General features: G+C 38.1%; 1 protein-coding gene across 1 annotated transcript; it reads right to left on the minus strand.

The window, feature by feature from the left end:
- Positions 1-4,148: 4,148 nt before the first annotated feature.
- On the minus strand, positions 4,149-26,148 carry fid (class I SAM-dependent methyltransferase fire dancer). Its single transcript, XM_028302995.1, has 11 exons — positions 26,094-26,148; positions 19,824-20,063; positions 15,905-16,131; positions 15,368-15,491; positions 15,107-15,269; positions 14,855-15,006; positions 10,673-10,776; positions 9,926-10,129; positions 9,580-9,662; positions 7,516-9,476; positions 4,149-7,425 (listed from the first exon to the last, which is right to left on the minus strand). The coding sequence occupies exons 1-11, from the start codon at positions 26,146-26,148 to the stop codon at positions 5,534-5,536; spliced, it is 5,205 nt and encodes a 1,734-aa protein (XP_028158796.1). The 3' UTR covers positions 4,149-5,533.
- Between the last annotated feature and the right edge of the window lie 345 nt (positions 26,149-26,493).

Here is a 26,493-nt window from a genome sequence, read left to right on the forward strand (position 1 = left end):
ATTGGATTAAGGTCGACGCTAACTGTACTACGCGGCCTCACTAGTATTTGTTCAGTACATCTAGCACGAAAATCGTTTGCGTATTCAAATCGTCGTGGAAAGATTTAGTTTGGAACTTGGAAAGTTCAGTGTAGTTCATCTTTACCTTCTTTATTATTACGTTTACGCGTATACCATTGCTATGGGCGTCGAGTACACCGCGTACGAATGGCGCTAAAATTTCCATTCGGTTCGATCGCCCTTGTGGTTATTCTTCGAGAAATTATATTTTATCCGTTAAAAATTATAACTAAAGCTAGCTCAGGTAAAAATATATTTCCGTTAGCCAATAATTAATTATTATATTCCCTCAGAATATTATTTATGAACTCAATTAATTATAAGTATTACGCAAGTATATCTGAGTATAGTCTTTACTTAGATAATGTCTGTTTCCTACACCAGCATCACTTTATCAAATTCTTTATGGAACTTAAATAAAACAAAATCTTTGAATTAGAACCCAATATTTAGATTTGTGAACTTAAATCAGTTTATAAATCATTATGTAACTTATGAAGTATTAGATCTAGAAATAAATACCTTTGTAAACATATAAAACAATGTAGTATTTTTACTTTTCCATGTTTTAATAATTGTTAACTTTTTAATTAAATACGTGTCAAAAAACTTAGGATACTCTTTATACTACGGAATATTCACATCATGCTCTACTAAATAAAATTAAGTTATAAGAGTAATTATTACTCTTTTGTTAAATAAAGAAGTACATAAACCATTACTGTAGTCTATTAACGAATTATCCAATAGATCTGATTACAGATACCATGAATTTGTTAGTTAAGTTTTAAAGTAAAATTAATGAACTACCATTTCCTAACTTGTAAGCAGCTAACTAGTGTTTGTAACTTTTTATTTATTTCTATTGTAAGTGCAATAAATTGATTCAACTAGATCTAATCTTTCAATTTTTATTTTTATAATTTCGTTACTTTTACCCTAAAACTACATTATTCGTGTAAATTCTCGGTTTTAACATTGAAGTGTGGCTTTTGTGATATAAAATAAACCATTAGCTTTAGATACATGTCTTTGGCATACTTTAGAACCAATATAGAGGTAGGTGTATTAGTTCTTATCCATGGCTGCAAATAAGTCTTATTTACTTTTTATTTGTATGAAAGAACAAGCAAATCAAGTCCTTATGACGTCCTTAAATAATGCCAGAAGATTTATCTCGTTAAATATTGAAATGAAACAATGCATCGAAGTCTTCATTTTATTGTGAAGGTTGTCACCTAGTATAATGTATAGGTACATACGACATAAGCTTACAATATATTACTGTATTTTTCGTTACATTAAATACATCATGTTTGTTCATATTCTCAAGAGGAGCGAATGACAATGACTCGTATAAACTGGGACTTAACTGTCTAGGGTTCGTGTGGGGCCAGGGAAATAGCGAGTGAACAACACAGTATCTTCAAAAACTGAAGAAAAAATATAGACAAAATACAGCCACACAAATTATTGGCATTGGTAGTCTATCCAGCTTGGTAACACTAAAATCTCCATTAATAATAGGTTTATGTACAATACAGTAAATAATAAAACTATTATTCTGTACTCAGCAGTTGTGAAGTGAAAAATAAAGTTTACACTTCACTCGCTATTTTCCTGGCACTTTCAAGTCCGCATGATATGAAGGAATCAGCACGATCACTATAATTATTGATTTTATGTGCAGCGAAGGTAAACCGTTATACAAATCAACACAGAAAATAGCAATTATCTGTTGTGCCATCTAATATTCGCTCAAATATTTTTGAACTTGCAACACTTTTCAATTATTTTTAACATTGGCAAAACTGAATGGTTCGATTTTGAAAATATGTCAAAACTATTTTTAGAAAAAGAATTTGTTGATAAAGCGTCCCTTTTAGAAAAATAGTGCTATAATGACAATAATAATTGTTATCAGTTACTTGTTTGTATTATTTATTGTAAACGATTTGTAGAAGATATTATATTATGTCAATTCCATAAATAAATGGGAAAAGAAAATGAAGACAATTGTGAACCGTTCAATTTATTCAATGTTGAAAAACCGGAGATTTTATTAAATTACAATTATCAAAGTTGTTCTGAAAAGTTATCTCACGGTTAAAAATCGGCCTTAAGATGATGACATCAATACTCATGACATATATTAGTAGCAAAAAAATACTACTACGGAATATCAGGCGGTTTTAAAAATTAATATCACACAGCCCGACGAAATAAGTTCTAATTTAACACAAAAAAAAACATATCCCTTCTGGTGCAGTCGGGTAAAAAGCAAAAATATACCAATGCTAATAAAAAGGTTCGTAATAAACCCACATAAACATTAAATTAGTATTTAAATGTACGTGCTTCACTTATTTCAATATTTGTGGAGTTTAACATTATCAATGTGTTTATTAAAATATCTGTGGAGTTTTACAATTATAGTAGTATTATTCGAAAAAGCTTTTGTTCTATAAAATGTTATACAAATTAATGATTAATATTACTAATGATTAATCAAATCCAAAAATATAGGACTTAGCAAATTAATTAAATAAATTCGGGTCTGTGTCGATTTTTCTATCATATATCACAGATTAAGCCAATATGATCTTCAGCAATATAAAATTTATATAAATATGTACATACACAAGACTTAGGTTTTTGTTAACAATAATACTTTAATATTTTGTTAATAAAATTAACCTGTGAATTAATTTAAAGTACCTATTTATTTATTACTAGAAACTCAAAGCCTATGTTAATAGGGTTTGTATTTAATTTCTTTAACAATAAATTAGTTTTACCATAGATATTAAATGAACGCTTAATTCAGGTGTTTTGGTCACATAGAGAATGAACTACTCTTATTTTCTACCTGATTTTGTCTCGTCTTATAAACCTTCTCCGTGACAGTAACACCGTGCGTTATTATGCCAAAATTATGTAGTAAAAATTACAAAAATAAGAAAATAATATTAATTTATACACTTAAACAGCTTTGATATGCTCCAAAAATTTCACAACTTCGAATAAAATCAATTTAACGCCGCGCGGGCTCAATAATATAAGTCGGAAAGTAAAATTTATAATAATTACCGATATCCCTAAAATTGAACGAGTTACGAATGGAATGTAATTTAATTTAATTTAACGATAAAACATTTTTAACGATGAGGATCAATAAATACCACGACAATCAAATGTATCGTATTTCTTTCAGGAATTAATTTAATTAATCAAAAGTATTAAATTGATTTGACTTTTTCGTTCTGGAGTACCTTGAATATGTAAATAAATTGAGAAATAATATTGACGAACGAAAAACTCGTGTTAAAAAAAAACATCTGTAAACTCTACAATATTAAAATACAGTGCTGTTGTTGCAGATTTGATACATTATTTCGTCAATTGTTTTTTCGTTCACTATTGATGCTCATCATTTCAATTTACAAAATACAAATATATTCTTTATCCCAATACAATAAACTGTAAGGCTTAACATATCTTGTGAAGTGGTTCTCCAGACATAAATGAAGACTTACATACAGATTTAAATTAATATAAGTAAGTAACGGTTGTGCATTTTAAATATTATTTTGTCCTATTCGCTACGTTATTTCCATTATTTTACTAATTGCATACAATCCTAATGACAATGCAAGAACTACCGCTTGAACATTTAATATTTCATTTAATATTCATATGAGATTCATTTATAAAAAATATTAAATGTACAGCTGTGTGTTCAATGTTACTATTCTAATATATTAATTTTAATCTCACTTTTTTGATAACATAATTAATTTCTAATAGCTTTATATACTTATAGCGATTATTTACAATACCGAATATTGTTAACATTTATTTAGGTTGCTGAAAGCAATGCAATGTTGTTGTTTATTGTTCTTCGATATATTTCATGCTCGTTAATGCGACGTGATTTGATACCATTGATGATATTCACTGTAGGACACTATGATATTAAATTAACCTACCTAATTACTTATTATTAACGAATACGTTAATAAAATGAAATTTAAAATTCGTTTATTCCACTTATAATAATAGATATAATATGAAAAAGAATGATTTTTATAATTTTCAAAATGCTAAATAATAATTTTTGAAATGATATTGTATTAAAATTGAATATGTGACATATTTGTAGATAGAATGGGAATAGGGAAATGAGTTTCTTAAGGCGTAGACTTTTAGAAGTACACTTAGAGTAGGCGTGTATACATACATTGAGTATTGAACAAATTGATGTATGTATGTATTTGTACTCTCAAGTATTTTACATTTAGGCAAGGGTACGCTCTTTATGCCACTACGTCGTCTAAAACTCCTAACCTCACTAAATGGTCCGAATTTAGTATAAATAATGCTTTAAATTGGGATAATGAAACGTATCGTGGACCCGTAGGCTTAATTATACGTAACCCATGTGTGAGGCCAGCTCATTTACTTTACCGTAGTCGAAACATAATCTGTGCATGTAGTATTAAGATAAAGGTCTCTTTAAAGAACCATTTATACCATACTCCAAAACCAAATACTTGTCTAAATAGGCATAAATGAACGGTGCACATTAGGGTGATATTTTCATTAACTAATATGCTATAAATACCAACATTTTTTAATAATTTCATAAGTGTTATTGTCTTCGAATAATAATATTATACATTACAATAAAGTCTCTATTTTGATAAAATTTATATTTTATGTAATTTTGTATCTATTCTTTGATCTTGGAAAATGGTATAAATTACTGTAACAGTAATAAGAGTTACAATATTGTATCTGTAGATATACATGAATGGTAGATAGTAAATAAGCTATTAATAGCTTATATTATATTGAGCGACTGAAGTATATAATATACTATATTTACTTTCTTCTATTTAAAGCTCTTAGTTTTCATTTTACACGAGTTCTAGTCCCGCATCGAATACTAACGCCCGTCGTACAGAGTACAGACCGCAGGCCCGAATACTATCCAATCAGGTAAAAATAGTACTGGATAATCAATTTAAATAGTTAAAGTCACCGTTATAATTGTCAGAAAAGATAAATATATTGTACTAAATTTAACTGTTTGAATACTGCATTAGTTCGCACTGCGAAGGGCAATAAAGACTTTAGATTATAATTATAATAGAGATAACAACTAGTAAACAAGTATAGAGTGACTAGAATATATTAAAAAACAAAAGCTTCGCTTTTGGCAATTTCGCGAACTGTCAGTACTACTTACATGTCACATCGGGAATATCCATAACACTCACAGGAGTTCGTTAGAAGGTCACTTGTATGTAATCACTGCACTTACTATAGTGTCTACTACCAAAGATTACTTGTTTATATTATATTCCACTATTTCATAAGAATTAAATTCACCAACATTTGAACATTCACAGGCCGTAACACACCAACTCAATCCTAAAATCGCAATAAAGAAAGTACAATCGACAAGAACCTAAATGGTCCACACTTGAACTTTTTCTGCTATAACACACCAACTGGCCTGGTCGTAGTACGAGGACACCACATGGAGACTCTCCACGTATTTTTCGATTAGTTGATCGAGTTCGCCTCTCTTGAAGACGTGGTAATATCTGTGGTAGGTGACAGCGCCGCCTTCTGATGGCAGGCTGTCGGATCCGTCGCTCAGAGATGGCAGGAGGGGAGCGTGAGGTCCCGGACGAGTAGGAACTGGAGCAGTAGCTGTATCTTCTGAAGAAGAGCGTGTTTCCAGCAGCTTCCTCTCTTTGGAGCATTCGCTACACGATGGCAGTGATGCCAAACTAGCGCAGCCCAAAGATGCAGTACTGCCGGTCTTGTCTCGCCTGCTCCAGTCGCTACCAGCCGACGTATCGCTTGATTCAATTGAAAACCCTGACTTCAGAGGCGCTGTACTGGCACTGGATCGCGAAGTTATCGACTCTGGACTGATCTCCATTTTATCTAGATCGCTCGAATCGGTGGACTGCCCGACTTTCAGTGAAGACCTTTTGTCAGTGCTAGTGCACAGCGAATCAATGCTGATTTCAGATTCTAATGAGTAACCAGTTTCAAGCGACTGACTCGTGTCGTACGTCCCAGAGTCTATTGTGATCTCGGGATTTCCATTACTGGAACAAATAGCGCTGTCATCGTCAGGATTCTTGGTTTCAACTTCCGCTGGCTTTTCTTCAGAGACGACTGGTTTAACGTTGTATTGTATATTGGCACAATTATTTAGATAAATGTCTTCGTCGCTTGTTACTTTCATAGTTTTCTTGAGTTCTCTGTATTTGTTAATGATTGGATCAACATCTTTCGATCTCTTTTTGCTTTTAGTTTTAGAGCCGCATTTAGGAAACAATTTGTTTATATCAGTCTCTTGTGTGTCGTTCATGGATGCTATGTACTTATTTCGTTCCTGGAGTTCAGCACTTAATTTATTCAAGCCTTGCATTTCTGTGCTGAGTTTATTTATATAGGGATCTTCTAGGTGTTGTAAACTGTCTGACAATTCGTCTAAAATTTTCTGGGTGTTTCGATCTTCTTCTTCACGTTTAAGTCTCAGCGATATACTTTTTTCGCTACTGCTGCTGCTAGGGAGGTCGAAATCTTCTTCATTTATCCGTTTAGAATACTGATCAATTTCCTGTAGTAGTTTTTCACTTAGTTTTTCAGCAAACTCAGTTAAATGTTGACTTCGATCTTGTTGATCAGCTACCCATTCCTCTTCTTTTGCTATCATATCAGATTTACACGTTACCAAGGGTTCATTTTGTATTCTATTAAAGCTTTCTGATTTAGAAATCGATTTTTCAGAATCGGTACTTGATATTGAAACTGAATCGTATGGGAAACGAGTGGGGCTCCTATGACTTCTGCTCAAATTTTCGTCCAATGACCGTCCCTCCGGCCTATTAGGAGATAATCGATTCAGGCTCCAAGTTGAATTACTCGTACTCCCTTGTTTTGGAGACCGATCTTTGGATCGTCTTCCAGGTGACAGACGTTCCAGACTGGAAGAACTTCCACTAGAACTTGTATGAGATCTCGACTTATCTTCTAATATCCTCAAATCTCCAGGAGATAGTTTGTTTAAGCTCCAATTGCTACTGCTACTGCTGCTTGAAGTTCCTTGGATGATGGCTATTGCGTCAGCGCTTTCTAACTTCTCTAGATGTTTCCGTTTTGATCTTGGGCTAGATTGTATCACTGTTTCACAGGTTTCATCCAAGGAATGTGCTACTTCTGCTACAGCCTCAATAAGGCTATGAGGTGCTTGAGGTGCGGGTGCCGTAGAAGGGGACTTATCTGAAGGTGTTTCTTCAATCTTTGGTTCTGTTGTGAGTTTGTTGGGGTTTGGTAGATCTGCAAAGAAATAAAAATGTATAATTAGCCACTGATACCTACATATTTAATTGAGTCTTTAACTTAGAAATGTTATGCATTATTTGTTACCTTTTTCTTGTGCAGTTTTTCTGAGTTCATCTGGTACAACGCTGATGACACTGTCAACGGAGTCTGGGGAAGAGACGCCACTTGAATCGCTGTCCATATCATCTGTAGCTGGATTGAACAGTTCCAAAGCCATTAGTGTTGGTCTTGTTTTTACTACATGCTCGGATTTGCCAGTGCGAACGATTGGGAATGGAGGTCGTCTTCCAAAGCTCCCCGCAGGGATACCTTTATTTAGAATATCTTTTATCTGTTTTATCCGCTCTTTGCGTTTACGTTCTGCAGATCTAGAATCCAATGTATCCGATGAAGATTTGTTGGTTTCCTTGGGTTTAAATTGTGGAATTTCTGGCAACTCAGCCACTGTTTGCAGTGTAATTTTTGGGTACGGTTTCACATCTTGAAGTACAACTCTTGGTTTCATTTGATTTGTCTCCTCTGTAAGTTTGTGAATTTCTTCTATGTCTTTGTTGATTTCGGCAATAAGCTCTTTCGTTACCTCTGTTGGTGTTTCCTCTTCCTCCTTAATGGGCGGTATAGGATCTATTTCTTCAAAGACTTCTACAGACACGTTGCTGTTTATGAGTTGCTGAAGTTCTGGCTTAATTACTTTGTCGTCTGACTCTGATTTTGGTGGAGAGTTAGGTTGGCTTTTTGACTGTGGTTTTAATGGTACAGCACAAATAGAACTGGATGAAGAATAGTTTTTTAAGCTGTATTGTGCGACTAATATCTTGTTTACAGTAGGTGGTTGGACGGCACTCGGTGACGCCGGTGGACGAATTAGAGGAAAAGCCTGCTTTATCCTTGGCGAAGGAAGGCCTGGTGAGCTCTTCATTCGAGGGGAGGTTGGAACAGACGACACTTTTAATCTAGGCGAGGTGGGGCCGGGTGAAAGAGGAGTAGGCGATAGTGGGTCGCCTGAGCCGTCTGCTTTAGGGACGTATATCACAGATGCGAAACTGTCTTCCGAGTCAACGCTAGTATCACTCTGCAAACTGCTATCCTTTGAGGAATCAGATCCATCTTCTCTAGAATGGCGTCTCTCAGGCACAGCTTTTTCAGTTGCTGGATTATTGTCACTCGGCGTAGGAACTTCTGGCACCGGCCCGTGATTCTTCCACCCTTGAAGCATTCTTACGAACACCGTTACTTTATCTATATTCGTTGTAGATGTTTTGAACTTACTAGTGAGGCCGTTTTTGAGGGACTGGAATTTCTTAGCGGTGGTTGCTGATGTAGAAAATATTGAGTCACGTATTGAATCTAAAGCGCCCGGTCGCCGATAGAGATACTCCTCGTTGAGAGACGCCTGTTTTTGGATATTTTTTCTCAAATGTTCCTTCTCACGTAATCGTTCCACTGACATTAACTCTTCATTGAGTGACGTCTGCTTGAAAACTCCAGGTTTTTTGGGCTCTAATCTATACGTATGTATTTTAAAATTAGGCATTTCTTCTACCATACTTTTCATATCTGTGGGTTTGTCTAAGTCCTCCTCGGCATCGTCTTCGTTTATGGATTTCTTTTGTTTTACGAGACGTGGTTTCTTTCGAGGTTCGGGGATTTCGGGCGCTGGTTTTTCAATGGGAGGTGGTTCGTTTTCGTCGCCTCCTAGGCTAGGTAAACTGGACCTTGAGCGGACGAGAGTGCGCCTTTCGACGTCGGCGATATCAGTTAAACTTCTGGATTTCATTGTGGAACTTTCAGAGTTTTGTGTGATCAATCTTGGGGGTAAAGCTTCATCCAAACGCCGGAGTTCGATGGGTAGATCTGCAGCCGGTGGTTCTAGCCCCGTGCAAGGTCGTGGTGGGACTCTGGCTAGACCCCAGGAAGGCAAAAACGAACGACGACCAGCGAGCTTTTGAAGTGCCCTCCGTACGAATGAATAGCAGGTTTCGTTGGGTGACGAAAGTGAGGATGACCCTGGAGATCCGTCTCGGGATTTCCAAGACTCTATGTTCCTGCAAAATAAAAAGAATCATTTTAATACTCATTAGAATTAATCAGTAGCATTATTAAGAGGTATTTATTATTATTAATTATTTATGCTGTGACAGAACTTACTGATCATGATCGACAGACAGGAATCTAGGCGTCGGTGTCGGCGGGCACAACGTAGCTGGCCTATGCCAAGGAATCAGCACGTCCTGAAATCAAAAAGCATGTATGAATAACATGCTCCAAGACCAATTTAGAGCTGTGAGAGCCACATAAATGTCTAATAAAGGACTTTATGTAGTCTTCTTCTTCTTCTCAGTCAGTAAACTCTTGTCAGAGTGGTCGTGGTCATCATAGTGAATCACGATTCAGAGTGATGTTCCTCGTAATATGGCGCCATTACTCGCGGACTGCAGCTTTCCGGGCACTTTCGCTAACCGAACACTTATGTAGTCTACTTCGTGATTATTACCTGAGAATGGAAGTTCCGTCCTTCGTGCTCCATAGCCCACACAGTGAGGAGGAGTCTTCCCCCGATCCTGGTGACCCTGGCCAGCTCCCTGAGTGCCATGGCCCTCCGCTCCACCGTCGCGAAGTGGTGCACCACTGCGATGGACAGCACTGCGTCGAATGACTCATCGCGGAAGGGTAGGCAGAGGTTGTCGCATACTACCACCTGGAAATGTTTGGGTGTTAGTGGCACTTGTGTATAGGGATATATCATGATGAGTAAAAGTGTACTTCAGTTAAAAGGAGTTTCAAACATTATCGGTACCCTCCAGCCAAGATATGCTTGTGTAGGGGTGTGTTCACCTCAGCCCACAAGGAACAAACTATGGAGATCGAATCACCTTACTCTCAAAATTCTTGAATTGACAGTTTTAACTGTGCTTTTTTTATTATTTTTTTATCCACTACGAGGTAGCTCTTTGGCCTGTCTCGCACCTGATGGTACTTAAGTGATGAATGAATATACCTTGGACGAATAGACCCTCGATTTAATGGCCCTCAAGTTAAGTATAAATGGAATGTTTGGTTCATAACCATCTCTTTATGTAATCCAGAGAAGAAGCAATAAACTAATATTTTCTGAGAAATAAGGCCTTCATCGTCAGGACCAATCGAGACCGCGACATTTTACTATCAACTCGTTAATATTGCGTTAGTCTGTTTGTAAACACCATCTATTTATGTTCAAGTGCATTGTTGTTTTGTTTACCTCATTGCTGTGATGGCGAGCGTGCGATGCGAGGCGCGTGCACCGGTCGCCTCCCACTGAGTACACGGCCGGATTCACGCTCAAGTACTTGCCGTTGCCACAGCCTGTAAATAAATAAACAGCTGATAATTTAATCCGCCATGTTTAGTTGTTAGCACGTCGGGAGATGACGGGCGAGTCGGTTATTTGAAAAGGTTAACTGGGGTTTTCAGAATAGCATTTTTGCTGGGTTTACAGCACGTTAAGAGGATTTTAATGGTTTGCTTGGCGAATCTTGATTACGTGCAAATATATATAAATAAAAATGAATTGATGTTCGTTAGTCTGATAAAAACTCGAGAACGGCTGGGCCGATTGAGCTTATTTTGGTTTTAAAATCTTTGTCGTAGTCCAGGGTAGGTCTAAACGGTGAGCAAGTACGCGCGCGATATTGTTTTTCTGTGACAGACAAAATTCCACGCGGGCGAAGCCGCGGGCGGAAAGCTAGTTATAAATAAATATATTTGCGAAAATTGCCCATAGAGTTGGTACTTTTATACTCATCTACCTACGTCCGTATGCATTGCTAATTACCTAAAATCATCTGTTCCATACAGATGATCGTGATTAGTCGAATTGAGAACCCTACTTTTTAGTAGTCAAAAGTTTAAGGTACGGTGAGTTAAAAAAAAATCCGTTCAGATGCTGTATTAGGCATTGATATCTGGAATTCTAAGTATAGTAATTATCGGGTCTAGATTCTAGGTAGTAATTATAATGATTCAGTTTTCCAGTAACATTGCCTCGGAATGGCAATGGCACAGCATTACGATGTTTCAGCGAAAAGGGTGACTTCGAAATGTCACACGCTATCGCAATAAATGACGCTTCGCTAAATAGCTCTATTCAATATTATTTTCATTCTGACTCAGGACTATCGTCATTTAATTTTAATCACTTAATTTATATACCTAATTGTAACTCCACAAGCCATGCCCATGGGTAGATTTTGATTCTTGCAAAACACAATGTTTCTTACTGTGAGTGATAGTGTGTGTTTATTGTCGGAATGCCAAGTCTGTTGGATTATCTATGTATAGTAGGTAGGTATTGTATGTATGGATGACAGCTATTAGTAAAAAATCGTTTCTCCTCGTTATAACCCTGAAAGAAAACTTCCGGTGGAATCGTTCGTGTTCATGTACTTACTAAAATGTTTGTTTAAAAGGAAAGGATTCCAAGAATTCGAGGTAACCAATAGGGAAGTGGCACAAATAGGTGAATAACAGAACACACCATACAATAGTACCTCTCTGTACACATCCTTAACCTATGACATTTTGACAATACCTAACCACCCACATTAACAAGTTTGTAGAAACCAAGCAAAATAACGTGTTATTCGAAGCCTTTATCAAACGGTGTAAAGGTTAGTGATCTTTCTATGGAAGTCCAAATGGACTAGTTTGACCCGCAACTTCATCCATGTAAAACGGTGACGCTATCATCATCAATATGAGGATGAGCTTTCCTCGTTTCGAACCATTGTTTCGTTTCTCCTCAAAGAATTATATGGTGTGATAGGTGACATAGTTAGGCAATTTTTCCTTTTTGCAATTTAAATAGTAGTAAGTTCATCCCAGATAGGAGATACTATAATCAACACGGATGACTCCAAGAAAATTGTTCCATAAGGAATTGGGGCCTGTAACTGCAATTATGAACGCAAACCATCAGGGCGTTATTTTTTGCACAATCTGTTTTGCAACAGAATAGGTACAGCATTACCATACAATACTGCAAATTCCGTCCAATGCAGAATGGACTTGCAACGCGTCCAATCGCGTTTCATGCCTGATGAATTTCATTTTGTAAAGCCCTTTCACGTTCGGAAGATACGCCTAATGACGTTTGACGGCCCGATGACGCAGAAGGGGTGATTCGATTCCGGAGCCAAGTCCGCTTAGTTTACAATCTACTGTACATATAATTTGAGTTATTCAATCGTCATTTTATTCATGGACAGGATGGGCTATAGCTAATCTCTGCGAAGGCTGGACTTCGTTGATAATAATTTAATTGAAAATAGTGTAGGTATAATCGTTCTGTTGTTGCTGTTCTGTAAATCTGATGTTAAAGTGATAAAAACCCACTGAATTCGAACGTAAATAGATTTTAAAAAGCTCCTGTGACTTTTCATGTGGAAAATTTGGTATGGGTAACCTTCTTTACAGAAAATAATAATTATTATCATACAATTCAAATCGAAATCTTCTATGCAACTTTTGACTCTGATGCATGATTATACCAAACCTTCCTTCGGCGATTCCTAGATTAATAACCGTAAATTTGTGTTTTAAGTTGTTAAGATTAAGAAAAAAGTAAAGTAGATAGTATTAGCTTCTTTCTGACTTTAATATTATGATAAAGAAGAGCAATACACCCACGCGTGACATTTACTATCTCCATTTGTAACATAATTAATTAATGAGAACTTGTTATCCACTAAACACGTTGTTTGCTTTCGTGTGGGTAGATTGAGATCTTAAAAAGGCTCTCGGAGTTCACAAGTTCAAAGGGCTTCTGTGTAAATGTTACAATAACATCAGACCTCAATATAAATATAGCTTCTGTAGGCGGGATTTTTAAATGCTCTATTTTTTTAGTTCTTTATTTAATTTTGATTAACTTTTTAGTAATTCTGAACATACCAACTGTTAGCTACTATGTCTTGTACATTATTTTAAAGAATCTGAAGTAACTATAGTTGAAATTTTGTAAGCTTAGTTTTGAGCGCTTGTTTCGTAAAATTCATAACGTGTATTTTATTTTCTATTTGAAAATAAACCTTATTCCAACTGTTATGAACAGAATTGATTTAAAAAGGCGATAACGTTAGAGCATTGCAAAATGTAGGTACATACAGACGACGGCATGTCCACGTAACACTGGCATCTATGTAGTTATAACAGGGGCGATTTTTCAACAAAAATCTAGTCAAATGTACTGACTGTACGTCATTATACCGACATGGTCATGTTTCATAGCATAGTATTGAATACATCGTTTCTCAGAGGCACTTACTGAGGAAAATTATACGTCGCAGGCAACTTAAATTTATTATAGAGTCTATTAGAGACCTTAGAAGGACGGAGTGTGGAGCAAATTGAATTCATTAAGCAACCCGCTACTTAGAAGTAGGAGCGATGCAGTTCATATTGCTTGGAATCACTTTATTTTTAGAGTACCTATAGACTATCTACTACTAGCGGCGACCCGCGACTTCGTGCGCGTGGACCCCGTTTGTAACCCGTTAGGGGTTGAATTTTGCAAAATCCCGTCTTAGTAAGCACCTAAGTTCTAAAAGGAACCCCTATGCAAAATTTGAGACTCCTAGCACTTGTAAGCTTCTGAGATTTCGTGATGAGTAAGTGAGCCCTTGATGACCTTTCTGTATAAAAACAGATAGATTAGGTAGAAGTGTACTGAGTGTGGCGTTGGGATTTATAGTGCTTTTGAAAAGCGTATAAAGCGCTGATAGAGCTTTGGCTGCTTAACAGCAAGCTCTCTCAAGCCGACTGGGGATAACTGATTGAAATCACTCGCACAATATTTGGTGTTGCTTTTAAAGCAGTCTTCGTCTTCGTCTATTTCTACGTATACTTTACTTGATTAATTTAGGTTTCTATGAAAAGATATTTTTCGTTTTTCGTCCGAATGAACCAAAAGATCCCAAGGAGTTCCACAAAGACTGGTCCTGCGCATGCAGACGCTTTCCACAAGCTTCACCGGATCACCGTCTTCGTCAGTAACCTCTTTAGGATCATCATCATCTCAGCCATAGGACGTCCACTGCTGAACATAGGCCTCCCCCAATGCTTTCCATGTTGTCCGGTTGGCAGCGGCCTACGTCCAGCGCCTTCCTGCTACCTTTATCAGGTCGTCGGTACACCTTGTGGGTGGACGTCCCGCTCTTTAGGATACAAAACTAAGCATGTCCCGGCGCAGGCGCACGTATCGCCTCGTCGCCATCTTCGCCCGCTTGCTCGTACACGTCATGCACGTAAGATCGCTCGAGCGCCGCGGTTGATAGCGGCCTGAGTCCAGCGCCTTTCTGCTACCTTTATCAGATCGTCGGTCCACCTTGTGGGTGGACGTCCCGCTCTTTAGGATACAAACTGGGAATATCTTGTTAATACTGACCGACATCACACACAAGGCTGCCCGGCTCGAGCTCAGACAGGAAGGTCCGCACGCCCGGCGCCGGCGCACGTATCGCCTCGTCGCCATCTTCGCCCGCTTGCTCGTACACGTCATGCACGTAAGCCCGCTCGAGAGCCGCGGTTGGTAGCGGCCTGCGTCCAGCGCCTTTCTTCTACCTTAATGATGTCGTCGGTCCACCTTGTGGACGTTCCACGCTCTGTAGGATACAAACTGGGAATATCTTGTTAATACTGACCGACATCACACACCAGGCTGCCCGGCTCGAGCTCAGACAGGAAGGTCCGCACGCCCGGCGCCGGCGCACGTATCGCCTCGTCGCCATCTTCGCCCGCTTGCTCGTACACGTCATGCACGTAAGCTCGCTCGAGAGCCGCGGTTGATAGCGACCTGAGTCCTGTGCCTTCCTGCTACCTTTATCAGATCGTTGGTCCACCTTGTGGGTGGACGTCCCACGCTCTGTAGGATACAAACTGGAAATATCTTAATACTGACCGACATCACACACAAGGCTGCCCGGCTCCTGCTCAGACAGGAAGGTCCGCACGCCCGGCGCCGGCGCACGTATCGCCTCGTCGCCATCTTCGCCCGCTTGCTCGTATACGTCATGCACGTACGCCTGCTCGAGAGCCGCGGTTGATAGCGGCCTGAGTCCAGCGCCTTCCTGCTACCTTTATCAGGTCGTCGGTCCACCTTATGAGTGGACGTCCCGCTCTTTAGGATACAAAACTGGAAATATTTATCTTGTTAATACTGACCGACATCACACAGAAGGCTGCCCGGCTCGAGCTCAGACAAGAAGGTCCGCACGCCCGGCGCCGGCGCACGTATCGCCTCGTCGCCATCTTCGCCCGCTTGCTCGTACACTACACGTCATGCACGTAAGCCCGCTCGAGCGCCGCGGTTGGTAGCGGCCTGCGTCCAGCGCCTTCCTGCTACCTTAATGATATCGTCGGTCCACCTTGTGGGTGGACGACCCGCTCTTTAGGATACAAAACTGGTAATATCTTAATACTGACCGACGTCACACACCAGGCTGCCCGGCTCGAGCTCGGACAGGAAGGTCCGCACGCCCGGCGCCGGCGCACGTATCGCCTCGTCGCCATCTTCGCCCGCTTGCTCGTACACGTCATGCACGTAAGCCCGCTCGAGCGCCGCGCCGCGAGCCGCCGACTCGCCCGCGCCCGCGCCCGCTCCCGCCTCCGCGTCCGCCGCGCCCGACCCGCCATCCGCCATCACCGCACCGCCATTGCACCGCGCTGGGGAAGAAGAAATAATGATTAAATTACATGAAAGTAAGGCAAGTTAAGGTATACAGTATACCATAAGAAAGATTTGTGCAATAAAAGTATCATACTTTTATTGCACAAATCATAGCGTACAAGGTTGAACTTAAGTTCATTAATGCTAAAAATATTATCCGTCTGTCAACCAATTTTAATTTTAATATACATAAAAATCAATTGTCAAAAGACAATTGTTATTTTAGTTTTTAAATAAAGTCTAGGCTAGATTATAGGTTAGAATCTTAGAATCATACAGAGATTTTAATCGCTCTCATCTCCGCATTTTAAATTCATTTTCTAATTATTAGATTTATTCAAATAATTTAGACATGGATAGTTCGGTGTTAATGTTTTTTGGATTTATGTGTTTTGCTTACGATTTCTGTGTCCGTCATCATCTCATCTAGGAATTGCGTACACTAATATCGATAACAGGTTTCGTAATCCAGTAATAAATATTAAGACAGTTAAATAGTTAACATATTCTTAATTAGTTCAACAAAACGCCCATACAACTTTGAGAGAGCAACTACTTTGGTTACTAAAGAGCAATTAAAGTGTCGCTAGTTGAACCCCGCATCTCCTGCATTTATTAATTAATATAATAATGCCAAAGGTTATCTTAAAGGTTGACTTATTAGGTAACTTGCTACTAAACGTATGTAGGTACTACTTCTCCATACATTCTCAGTGATAATAAGTACTTTGTAGCAAAACGGGACTATTCCCACCTCTCTTTCCCACTGCTGCAACTCCTGTGTAGCCAGGATGTACAGCCAATAAAAACCCAACCAGTGAAGGTCAAGTTTGTCCCGGGGGAAAGTTAAACTGGAGTTCGAAGTTAAGGGTTCGACTTCACGTGACTTCACTCCGCTGCAAAGCGGATGATAGGTGACAAACAAAGGTTTAGTAACCTTTATTAAAATACTAGCTTTCCGCCCGCGGCTTCGCCCGCGTGGAATTTAGTTTGTCACAGAAAAACTTTATCGCGCGCGTCCCTGTTTCAAAAATCGGGATAAAAACTATCCTATGTTCTTTCCCGGGACTCAAACTATCTCTATGCCAAATTTCATCAAAATCGGTTGCGAGGTTTAAGCGGGAAAGCGTAACAGACAGACAGACAGACAGACAGACAGACAGACAGACAGACAGACAGACAGACAGAGTTACTTTCGCATTTATAATATTAGTTGGGATATGCACACAATAAACATCAATAGGGGGCCTATCTTATGACTAATTAGCTTTGTAAAAAAAAGAAACACATTAGATTTCGTCGTAAGAACCAATAGCTTTTACGAGCAATATCTACGTTACGGTGCATCCTAATAGCCCAACAAAACGCCCGCCCAAGCAACTCGCAGGCAATAAATCCGCCCAAACATTCTGCCCTGCCTTGCCGCCCGTTGTAGACGTGCTTGCCGCTTCCGTGTCCGGCGAAATTGAACTTTTTTTAATAGGTACTACAAACTACGGCGTAGCATTTTAGCACAGTATAGAATATAATGGTAGACTACAAGTATCTAAATATATAAAAGGAGAAACTGACTGACTGACTGACAGATCAACGCACAGCCTAAACGGCTAAACGTAGGCACTTGGAATTTGGAAGGGACGTAGCTTAGGTACCGTAGAGGTGCACTAAGAAAGGAATTCCCGAAATTCCCACGGGAACGGGAATTAGCGGGAAAAACAGAATTCACGCGTACGAAGTCGCGGGCGGCCGCTAGTTCTTGTATAGTTCTTGCAACTCACGAAGGCGAGTGAGCTTTACTTGTGTGTGTACATGTGCATGCACATAACGATAGTGTAACATTGTCTATCAAACTTTTGAAAAACAAACAGTGACAGCGAGTGAGCTTTACCGCCGCGGTAAAGCTCACTCGCCTTCGTGATTTGCAACAACTATAACGAAATGCTAATGTATTTATTGTAATTTGATATTACTCCATTAGGTTATTATTGTTTTATTAATATGGAATCAAACAATAGGTATTTCCCTTAATGCAAAAACTTATCAATCCCTAATTTTTAAGTGACCTCTATGAAAACAAAATTCCTGTTATCTTATGTGTTCCATAGGGGTTACTTAAAAATTAGGGATTGATAATGAAAACGGGCATTAGTCGAAGCTAATTTGTTTCCTATTGTTAATGCAATAAAGCAAAATATTGTATTCTATGCTATCCTTGAAGGGCATCTTTTACGGAAGTTGTCATACTGACTCTTTTTCCTCTGTAGTCGTAGTTACACGAGTTGCAATCGTAAAAATAGAAATTGCCAATAGCTTATTCATTTTTTTCATTTGCAATCCTATTTTCGAGCGGCAATAGATTATTTTGGAGGCCGTTGCAATGTTACAGTACGTACTGCCTCCATAATTGGTTTTTGGCTTCAATTTGAAAATTGCAGAGTTATGGTCTTTTCCGTAGTTGAAAGTTACAGGAAATTAATGTTGTAGACATTTCTTTAGGCATTTTGTATAAATAAGTTTTTTTTTGCAATCGTATCGATTACATTTAGGTAAGTTTAAGTCCTATATGATGTATCTTTTTTGAGTCGCTACTTAGTAGTACATGTTTCGCTAATTTTGGAATAGAATTATTGGTGATAATATTTTATGTACTTATTTATTTAAATCTAGCCATATGTATTAGTTGATATTCAATTTTTTCCGTGGATATCAGATTGATTGAAAAAATTATCGTTACTTTAATTCTATCAGCTGATTTTTTCAATGTTGAGTTTCAAACCCTACATTGACTAGCTTTCAGATGAGAGGAAAATTCTTTTAACCCTACTTTACAAGACTAGTGATAGGCCGGACATTCCAAGAGTCAGGATTCTCACTGATTCTCAGGAATAATTGCTTCATAACGATGTTAGACGGTAATCGAATGTGGAACGCGCTCGGTTGCCATGGCAACGCTTCTGGGACAGATCTGGGTCGCGAGCACAGAGTAAAAGCACAAATTGTGGTAAATGGATAGTAGGATCGCATCGCCTAGGTATAGTCTATTATACCTTCGTTTTTCAGCGCTTCAAACTACCCGTTTTTATTGGAAAACAGCACCAACAAGCATGGTATATGCTACAGTGTTTACCTGATGCGCTCTGTTTGTACAATCTCTTTTTACTTTTTGACAAAAAGATAAAATAGTCATCCATGGCACTTCGTATAGCTAGTTCGTTGATCACCGGGTTTCGACTACACTTCCTTTTGTGTTAGATAGCCCATATATCGAGGAAGGCTTTATAATATTACCCTACAGCCAATACGAGCGGAGGAGGAGGAGTAAAGATAAATGTTGCAAAAACGGAAATATTAGTTATTCAAACTATTTTCACCCGTGTGCCAGTGAATGTTATTACTGGACTTCAAGAACGGGGTTTTATTATATCTGTTACGGTTAATGTGATAAATTGAAAATTATTAATAATAACCGGTTATTATGAATAATTACCGACAGTCGCGGTAAAAGTGATAAATTAATCACATTTAACAGTGATTATTTAATAATTCAACCTTAGTACTAACAAATTTCATAAAAGAGAANCGGCCTGCGTCCAGCGCCTTCCTTCTACCTTAATGATGTCGTCGGTCCACCTTGTGGACGTTCCACGCTCTGTAGGATACAAACTGGGAATATCTTGTTAATACTGACCGACATCACACACCAGGCTGCCCGGCTCGAGCTCGGACAGGAAGGTCCGCACGCCCGGCGCCGGCGCACGTATCGCCTCGTCGCCATCTTCGCCCGCTTGCTCGTACACGTCATGCACGTAAGCCCGCTCGAGCGCCGCGCCGCGAGCCGCCGACTCGCCCGCGCCCGCGCCCGCTCCCGCCTCCGCGTCCGCCGCGCCCGACCCGCCATCCGCCATCACCGCACCGCCATTGCACCGCGCTGGGGGAGAAGAAATAATGATTAAATTACATGAAAGTAAGGTAATTTAATCTACACGGTACACTTTATTGCACTAATAGCGCACAAAAGGTTGGTGTATTTAATGCTAAAAGCATTCTCCGCTAGTCAACCAATAGTTTAAATTGAAAGTTACATTACTAGAACAGATGCATCTCAACTATTTTAAACAGCTAACCGAGGCAATTGTATCTTTTATAAATTGAAGTCTAGGCTAGATTATAGGTTAAATCATACAGAGGTTTTAATCGCTCTCGTATCCGCATTATGAATTCATTTTCTAATTAAATTAGATTTACTAAAATCATTAGACATGGATGGCTCGGCATAAGGTTTGCTTACGGTTTCTACGTCCATCGTCCATATCATCATCTCATCTAGGAATTGGGTACATTAATATCGATAAGAGATTTCGTAATCCAGTAATAAACATTTAAGACAATTAAAATGCTTAACATATAATTAGTTCAACAAAACGCCCATACAATTTTGAGAGAGCAACTACTTTGGTTACTGTAGAGCAATTAAAGTGTCGCTAGTTGAACCCCGCATCTCCTGCTAATTAATATAATAATGCCAAAGGTTATCTTAAAGGTTGACTTATTAGGTAACTTGCTACTAAACGTGTGTAGGTACTACTTCTCTCATTCACTACTCCTCCATACATTCTTGGTGATAATACTTTGTAGAAAACATTAGATTTCGTCTTAAGAACCAATAGGTTTTACGACCAATATCTACGTTACGGTGCATCCTAATAGCCCAACAAAACGCCCGCCCAAGCAACTCGCAGGCAATAAATCCGCCCAAACATTCTGCCCTGCCTTGCCGCCCGTCGTAGACGTGCCTGCCGCTTCCGTGTCCGGCGAAATTGAACTTTTTCAATGCTACGGCGTAGCATTGTAGCACAGTGTAGAATATAATGGTAGACTATAAGTATTCTTGCAACTCACAAAGGCGAGTGAGCTTTACTTGTGTGTGTACGTGTGCATGCACATAACGATAGTGTAACATTGTCTATCAAACTTTTGAAAAACGAACCACCGACCACCACACATGTAAAGCTCACTCGCCTTCGTAAATCGTGATTTGCAACAACTATAACGAAATGCTAAAATATTTATTGTAATTCCATATTACTATTAGTGTTGTCCATTAGGTTATTATTGTTTTGTTAATATGGGATCAAACAATAGGTATTTCCCTTAAAGCAAAGACTTATGCCTGTTTTCACCATCAATCCCTAATTTTTAAGTGACCTCTATGAAAACAAAATTTCTGTTATCTGTTACCATAGGGGTCACTTAAACATTAGGGATTGATGGTGAAAACGGGCATTAGTCCAAGCTAATTTGTTTCCTATTGTTTATGCAATAAAGCAAAATATTGTATTCTATGCTATCCTTAAAGGGCATCTTTATGGAAGTTGTCATACTGACTCTTCTTCCTCTGTGGTCGCAGTTACGCGAGTTGCAATACTTGCAATCGTAAAAATAGAAATTGCCAATAGCTTATTCATTTTTTCATTTGCAATCCTATTTTCGAGCGGCAATAGATTATTTTGGAGGCCGTTGCAATGTAACAGTACGTACTGCCTCCATAATTGCTTTGGCTTCAATTTCAGAATTGCAGAGTTAGGGTCTTTTCCGTAGTTGAAAGTTACAGGAAATTAATGTTGTAGATATTTCTTTTCTTTAGGTCCATTTTGTATAAAAATAAGATTTTTTTTGCAATCGTATCCATTACATTCACTAGTAGTACAAGTTCTGCTAATTTTGGACTAGTATTGGTAATAATATTTTATGTACATATGTACTTATTTAATTAAATTAGCTAATATTTCTTTCGTAGACTGGAAAAATGTAGGTACGTTCATTTAATTCAATCAGCTGATGTGTTCAATCTTGAGTTTCAAACCCTACATTGACTAGCTTTCAGATTAGAGGGAGATTCTTTTAACCCTAATTCAAGATGTGATAGGCCGGACATTGCAAGAGTCAGGATTCTCACTGATTCTCAGGAATAATTGCTTCATAACGATGTTAGACGGTAATCGAATGTGGAACGCGCTCGGTTGCCATGGCAACGCTTCTGGGACAGATCTGGGTCGCGAGCATAGAGTAGGTAAAAGCACAAATTGTGGTAAAAGGATAGTAGGATCGCATCGCCTAGGTACAGTTTAAACCTACGTTTTTCAGCGCTTCAAACTATCCGTTTTTATTGGAAAACAGCACCAACAAGCATGGTATATGCTACAGTGTTTACCTGACGCGCTGTGTGTAGGTAGGTACAATTTCGTTTTATTTTTTGACAAAAGATAAAAGAGTCATCATGGCACCTCGTATAGCTAGTTCGTGGATCATTGGGTTTCGACTGCACTTCCTTTTGTGTTGGATAGCCCATTTATTGAGAAAGGCTTTATAATATTACCCTACAGCCAATACGGGCGGAGGAGTAAAGATAAATGTTGCAAAAACGGAAAATATTTGTTATTCAAACTATTTTCACGCGTGTGTCAGTGAATGTTATTACTGGACTTCAAGAACGGGGTTTTATTATATCCATTAAATAAAGATTACAACAATAAACACAGGTATACAGATACAGTGGCTTCGCGGGCTGCCATCTTAATCATAGATCAAGATAGGATGACAGACCTTCATCGACTAGTCATCATGTGTCATCTAAATATTATAACTCAAAGGTGACTGACTGACATAGTGATCTATCAACGCACAATCCAAACCACTGGACGGATCAGGCTGAAATTTGGCATGCAGGTAAGAGTAGGCGCACACCGTTGATTTTTAGTTGGCCGATAGTTGTGCCCGATTTTAAATTGTATGAAGAATCGGCCTAATCGAATCGGCGTAGTGTGCGCACTCCCATACATGCCCATACTAATCAACTGCCCGACTAAACTTTCGGCCGCCGAAAAATCAACGGTGTGCGCCTACTCTAAATGTTATGACGTATCCGCTAAGAAAGAATTTTATGAAACTCCACCCCTAAGGGGGTAAAACGGGATCCACGCGTACGAAGTCGCGGGTACAGCTAAGTTGCTCTGTATCCCTTTTATATTACATTTAGCTATAGTAGGTATATCTCTAACACTGAAGCGAGGCCTGCCATCCCCAGGGACCCTAGTGCACCGATCGGCAGTAACTACGTTATTGTATCGCCGGCCAGTGATATAAACAGTTCTAATAAACTTATTAAGGTCGCCATTGTGGGGAGATTGGAACTGAATTTATTAATTAGCTAGGGGCTTTGTTAATAGGGCTTGCTCGGTGTAGCTTGTGAGATGGAAGCAGGATTTTATGATGTTACTTGTAAGTCCTATTTTGCTGATCACAAATGCAGCTAGTAACAAAATGTTTTTGGTTTTATAAAAATGCAAGTGATATTAAAAAAAGTAAAATGTACTAAAATTACTATACTACAAAATGGCAAACTATAAGTACCAACAAGGTCTAAGTATAGTATATTCCAAAAAGTTCGCAACACGTCTTTGTTACAGTTAGAATAAGCACGGGAATAAGTTTGTTTTGTCAACTTTTTGGTCACTTTAGGTGTTAGGTTGTCCATACGAACTACTTATTTGACGCTAACTGCCTACTTATTAAGCGACAGTTCAATTTTCATTAATTTAATTGTAACAAAATATCATAACGATTAGCGATGTAACGTTACGAACGAATTAAGCGATGTGATGTTAACGAAGCGATTACGAATTAAAATCTACGACTAATGTTAAGTTATGTGTGTTATAATGTTAATGTTATGTTCTTATTGATGTTACGCTCTAATAAAACTGGAATCATTATGACATTGCAAGTTGCAACTACAATCAAATCGATGAAGCTTATCATAAACTGATAAGAATATAGTTACTACAACTGCTACAATGCGTTACTATTATCTCCTCAATGTTATAACTGTGAAAATATTATGACGAGTGTAAAGATTATTTTGCGATGAATAGGGGAAACGTGGTTCTAGTCTAGTTGTCTTAACAATTAGTTTATTTGATGAAATATGTTTAGTGTTACTTTCCAGAATTCCGTCTCTTATGCCTTAGCTTAATCCAATATTTATGTAGTAAAATAAGACCTTACATACCTACTTAGTCTATGTTGTATTTAATAACATAATAATACTTCAATGTCAATTTAAATAGCGTTTAACCACAGAATAAGTAATAGTACAGGTACAGAAGGATTACTCCGCACGACGATTTAAATAAATGCGAGTCTTGCTGCGACGCGATACAGTGGAATTCAGCTCGCACAGCACTACGTACCTACAATTTTATTCACCTACAAGTTTTGTCTCTTTCTATCGCGTGCCTCTGAACTCTTCTTACGCTGTTAGGGTTGCTGTCTAGTGAAAAAATAATTAATCTACTTATTTGTAATGAGGTACGTATGTAGGTAAGTAAAAATAACATTTCAAATATACCTAATTAGGATTAAAAAAACTTGTTCTATTACAATGTCTTCATTCATACCTACCTATTTTAACATAAGACAGATAAATTAAACATACTGTTACAGAAAAATAAAGAATCCTATACTATCCTAAGAATTTTATTATTGATTACCTACATGGCCAACATACCTTTCAGCATCTTTGGGAAGCGACTACTACAGCTACTAGCTGTATAACAGTCTAAAACAAGTAAACGTAACAGCCTTTGGCTTTATAAATGACCACGTGTGTTCTATTAAAATGCTAGCTCTATAACATCGTACAAGTAGGCCGTTAAACAGCAGTTGCCGTATCTCTACCCTCCTATAATGCTATTAGTCAGACGGCTGACTAAAGGATAGTTGTTAGAGTATTATAACACCAACAATCGTATAAAAGTATAACTCTACACTAGTCTACACTCCTATAAGTCCCTTAGACAGGTATAGGTGTAATTAATTGCAATAATACAGCTTATACATCACGAGTGAACTGTACTAATGCTTTAAGTACACATTGGAACTAAATGTGAACTCTTAAATGGAGTAAAATGTTACTTGGGGTGGTTCTAGTCTAGTTGTCTTAACAATTAGTTTATTTGATGAAATATGTTTAGTGTTACTTTCCAGAATTCCGTTCAATATTTATGTAGTATAAGACCTTACATACTTACTTAGTCTATGTTGTATTTAATAACATAATAAATAATACTTCAATGTCAATTTAAATAGCGTTTAACGCCCCTTTAACTATATAGTTTAGTAAAGTTGCTGCATGCCTATGATGTTCCAACACTCTCTTCGCAAAGCACCCAGGGGTTCAAACTTTCCATAGCATTACAATCATCCACGCAAATCAAAAAAGTTATATCAAAAACAAACTCCAAACCCAACTCTAAAGCACAATATTCCATCGGTAGTGAAATTTCGTTTCAGGGATAATCCCTATTGGATGATGTGGAATTGTGGGTAGAAGTGCAACAGCTACAAAAATAACCGGCAGAGTAATCCCTCGCATTGCCAAAACTGAATTTCATCTGTTTGCTCAAACTACCCGTTTCGTAACTCCCTTTTGTTATTACAAAAATTCAGCCCGTGATTTTCTCCGTGTAGAATAACAATTCGCAATGAAATACAACGAGTCTGTTTTAAAGTAGGTTTTTGTAACCTTTCGGTTTGTTGATTAATTTATTTATTACTATCCGCTCGCGACTTAGTAGTACGTGTAGTACGCGTAGTTTCTGAGATTTCTTGATCCCTTCTTCTGATGAATCAGTAAGTGGTTTCGCTTTTTTTTATCTACGACTACTTATTATAGAAGATAGATTAGTACAAACTTAAGCGACATTAAGTAATGCAAAGAGTATCCTTCTACCACTTATTAAATTTTCACCTACTTTGCATTATTTTATTGCTATGTTTATGTAATAATGCCATCAATTATTGCTTTCGATTGATGCTTATCGATTACTGTATTATTCTTCAATGATAAGGAGCCAAATTGATTTTGTCTAATTTAAAACATTAACAGCCAATGACATACAAAGCGCGGGGCGGTACTGAATACGGTTCGGTATTCCGTTCTTCAGCATCGACATTGGGAAATAGGGATGCCACCACTCTTGAAATAAATCTTCAGAAAGTGGGTTTGTATCTTAAACCAGATTCTTAGTGAATAATAAGCTCTGCTCCTATTGGTCGTAGCGTAATGGTATACTATAGTCTTCCTCGATAAATGGGCTATGTAACACAAAATTATTTTTTCAAATCGGACCAGTATAGGGTTTCTGATTTCTCGACCTATTTTTTTTCTCGAGTTTCGAGAATTCTCGAGGCCAAAGTCTCGAGTTTTCTCGGGTCTCGAGTCTTTTAATGAAAACTGCTGAAATCGGTTGAAATTTAATAAAAACAGGGGTTTTTTAATTTAATATACCTACTTTTAT

This window comes from Ostrinia furnacalis, unplaced genomic scaffold, assembly GCF_004193835.3.
Source record: "Ostrinia furnacalis isolate ACB-3 unplaced genomic scaffold, ASM419383v2 OfSCF1172, whole genome shotgun sequence".
NCBI lineage: Eukaryota > Metazoa > Arthropoda > Insecta > Lepidoptera > Crambidae > Ostrinia > Ostrinia furnacalis.

What these genes read in the sequence shown, in the direction of transcription:
- fid (XM_028302995.1), bottom strand. Translation starts at nt 26,148, where the DNA reads ATGTCGATGCTGAAGAACGGAATACCGAACCGTATTCAGTACCGCCCC. An exon ending in CAGCCTTGTGTGTGATGTCG is followed by an intron (nt 10,777 to 14,854) that starts GTCAGTATTAAC and finishes ATTTATTTACAG; the next exon opens with GCTGTGGCAACGGCAAGTAC. An exon ending in AAAAACTGCACAAGAAAAAG is followed by an intron (nt 7,426 to 7,515) that starts GTAACAAATAAT and finishes ATTTCTTTGCAG; the next exon opens with ATCTACCAAACCCCAACAAA.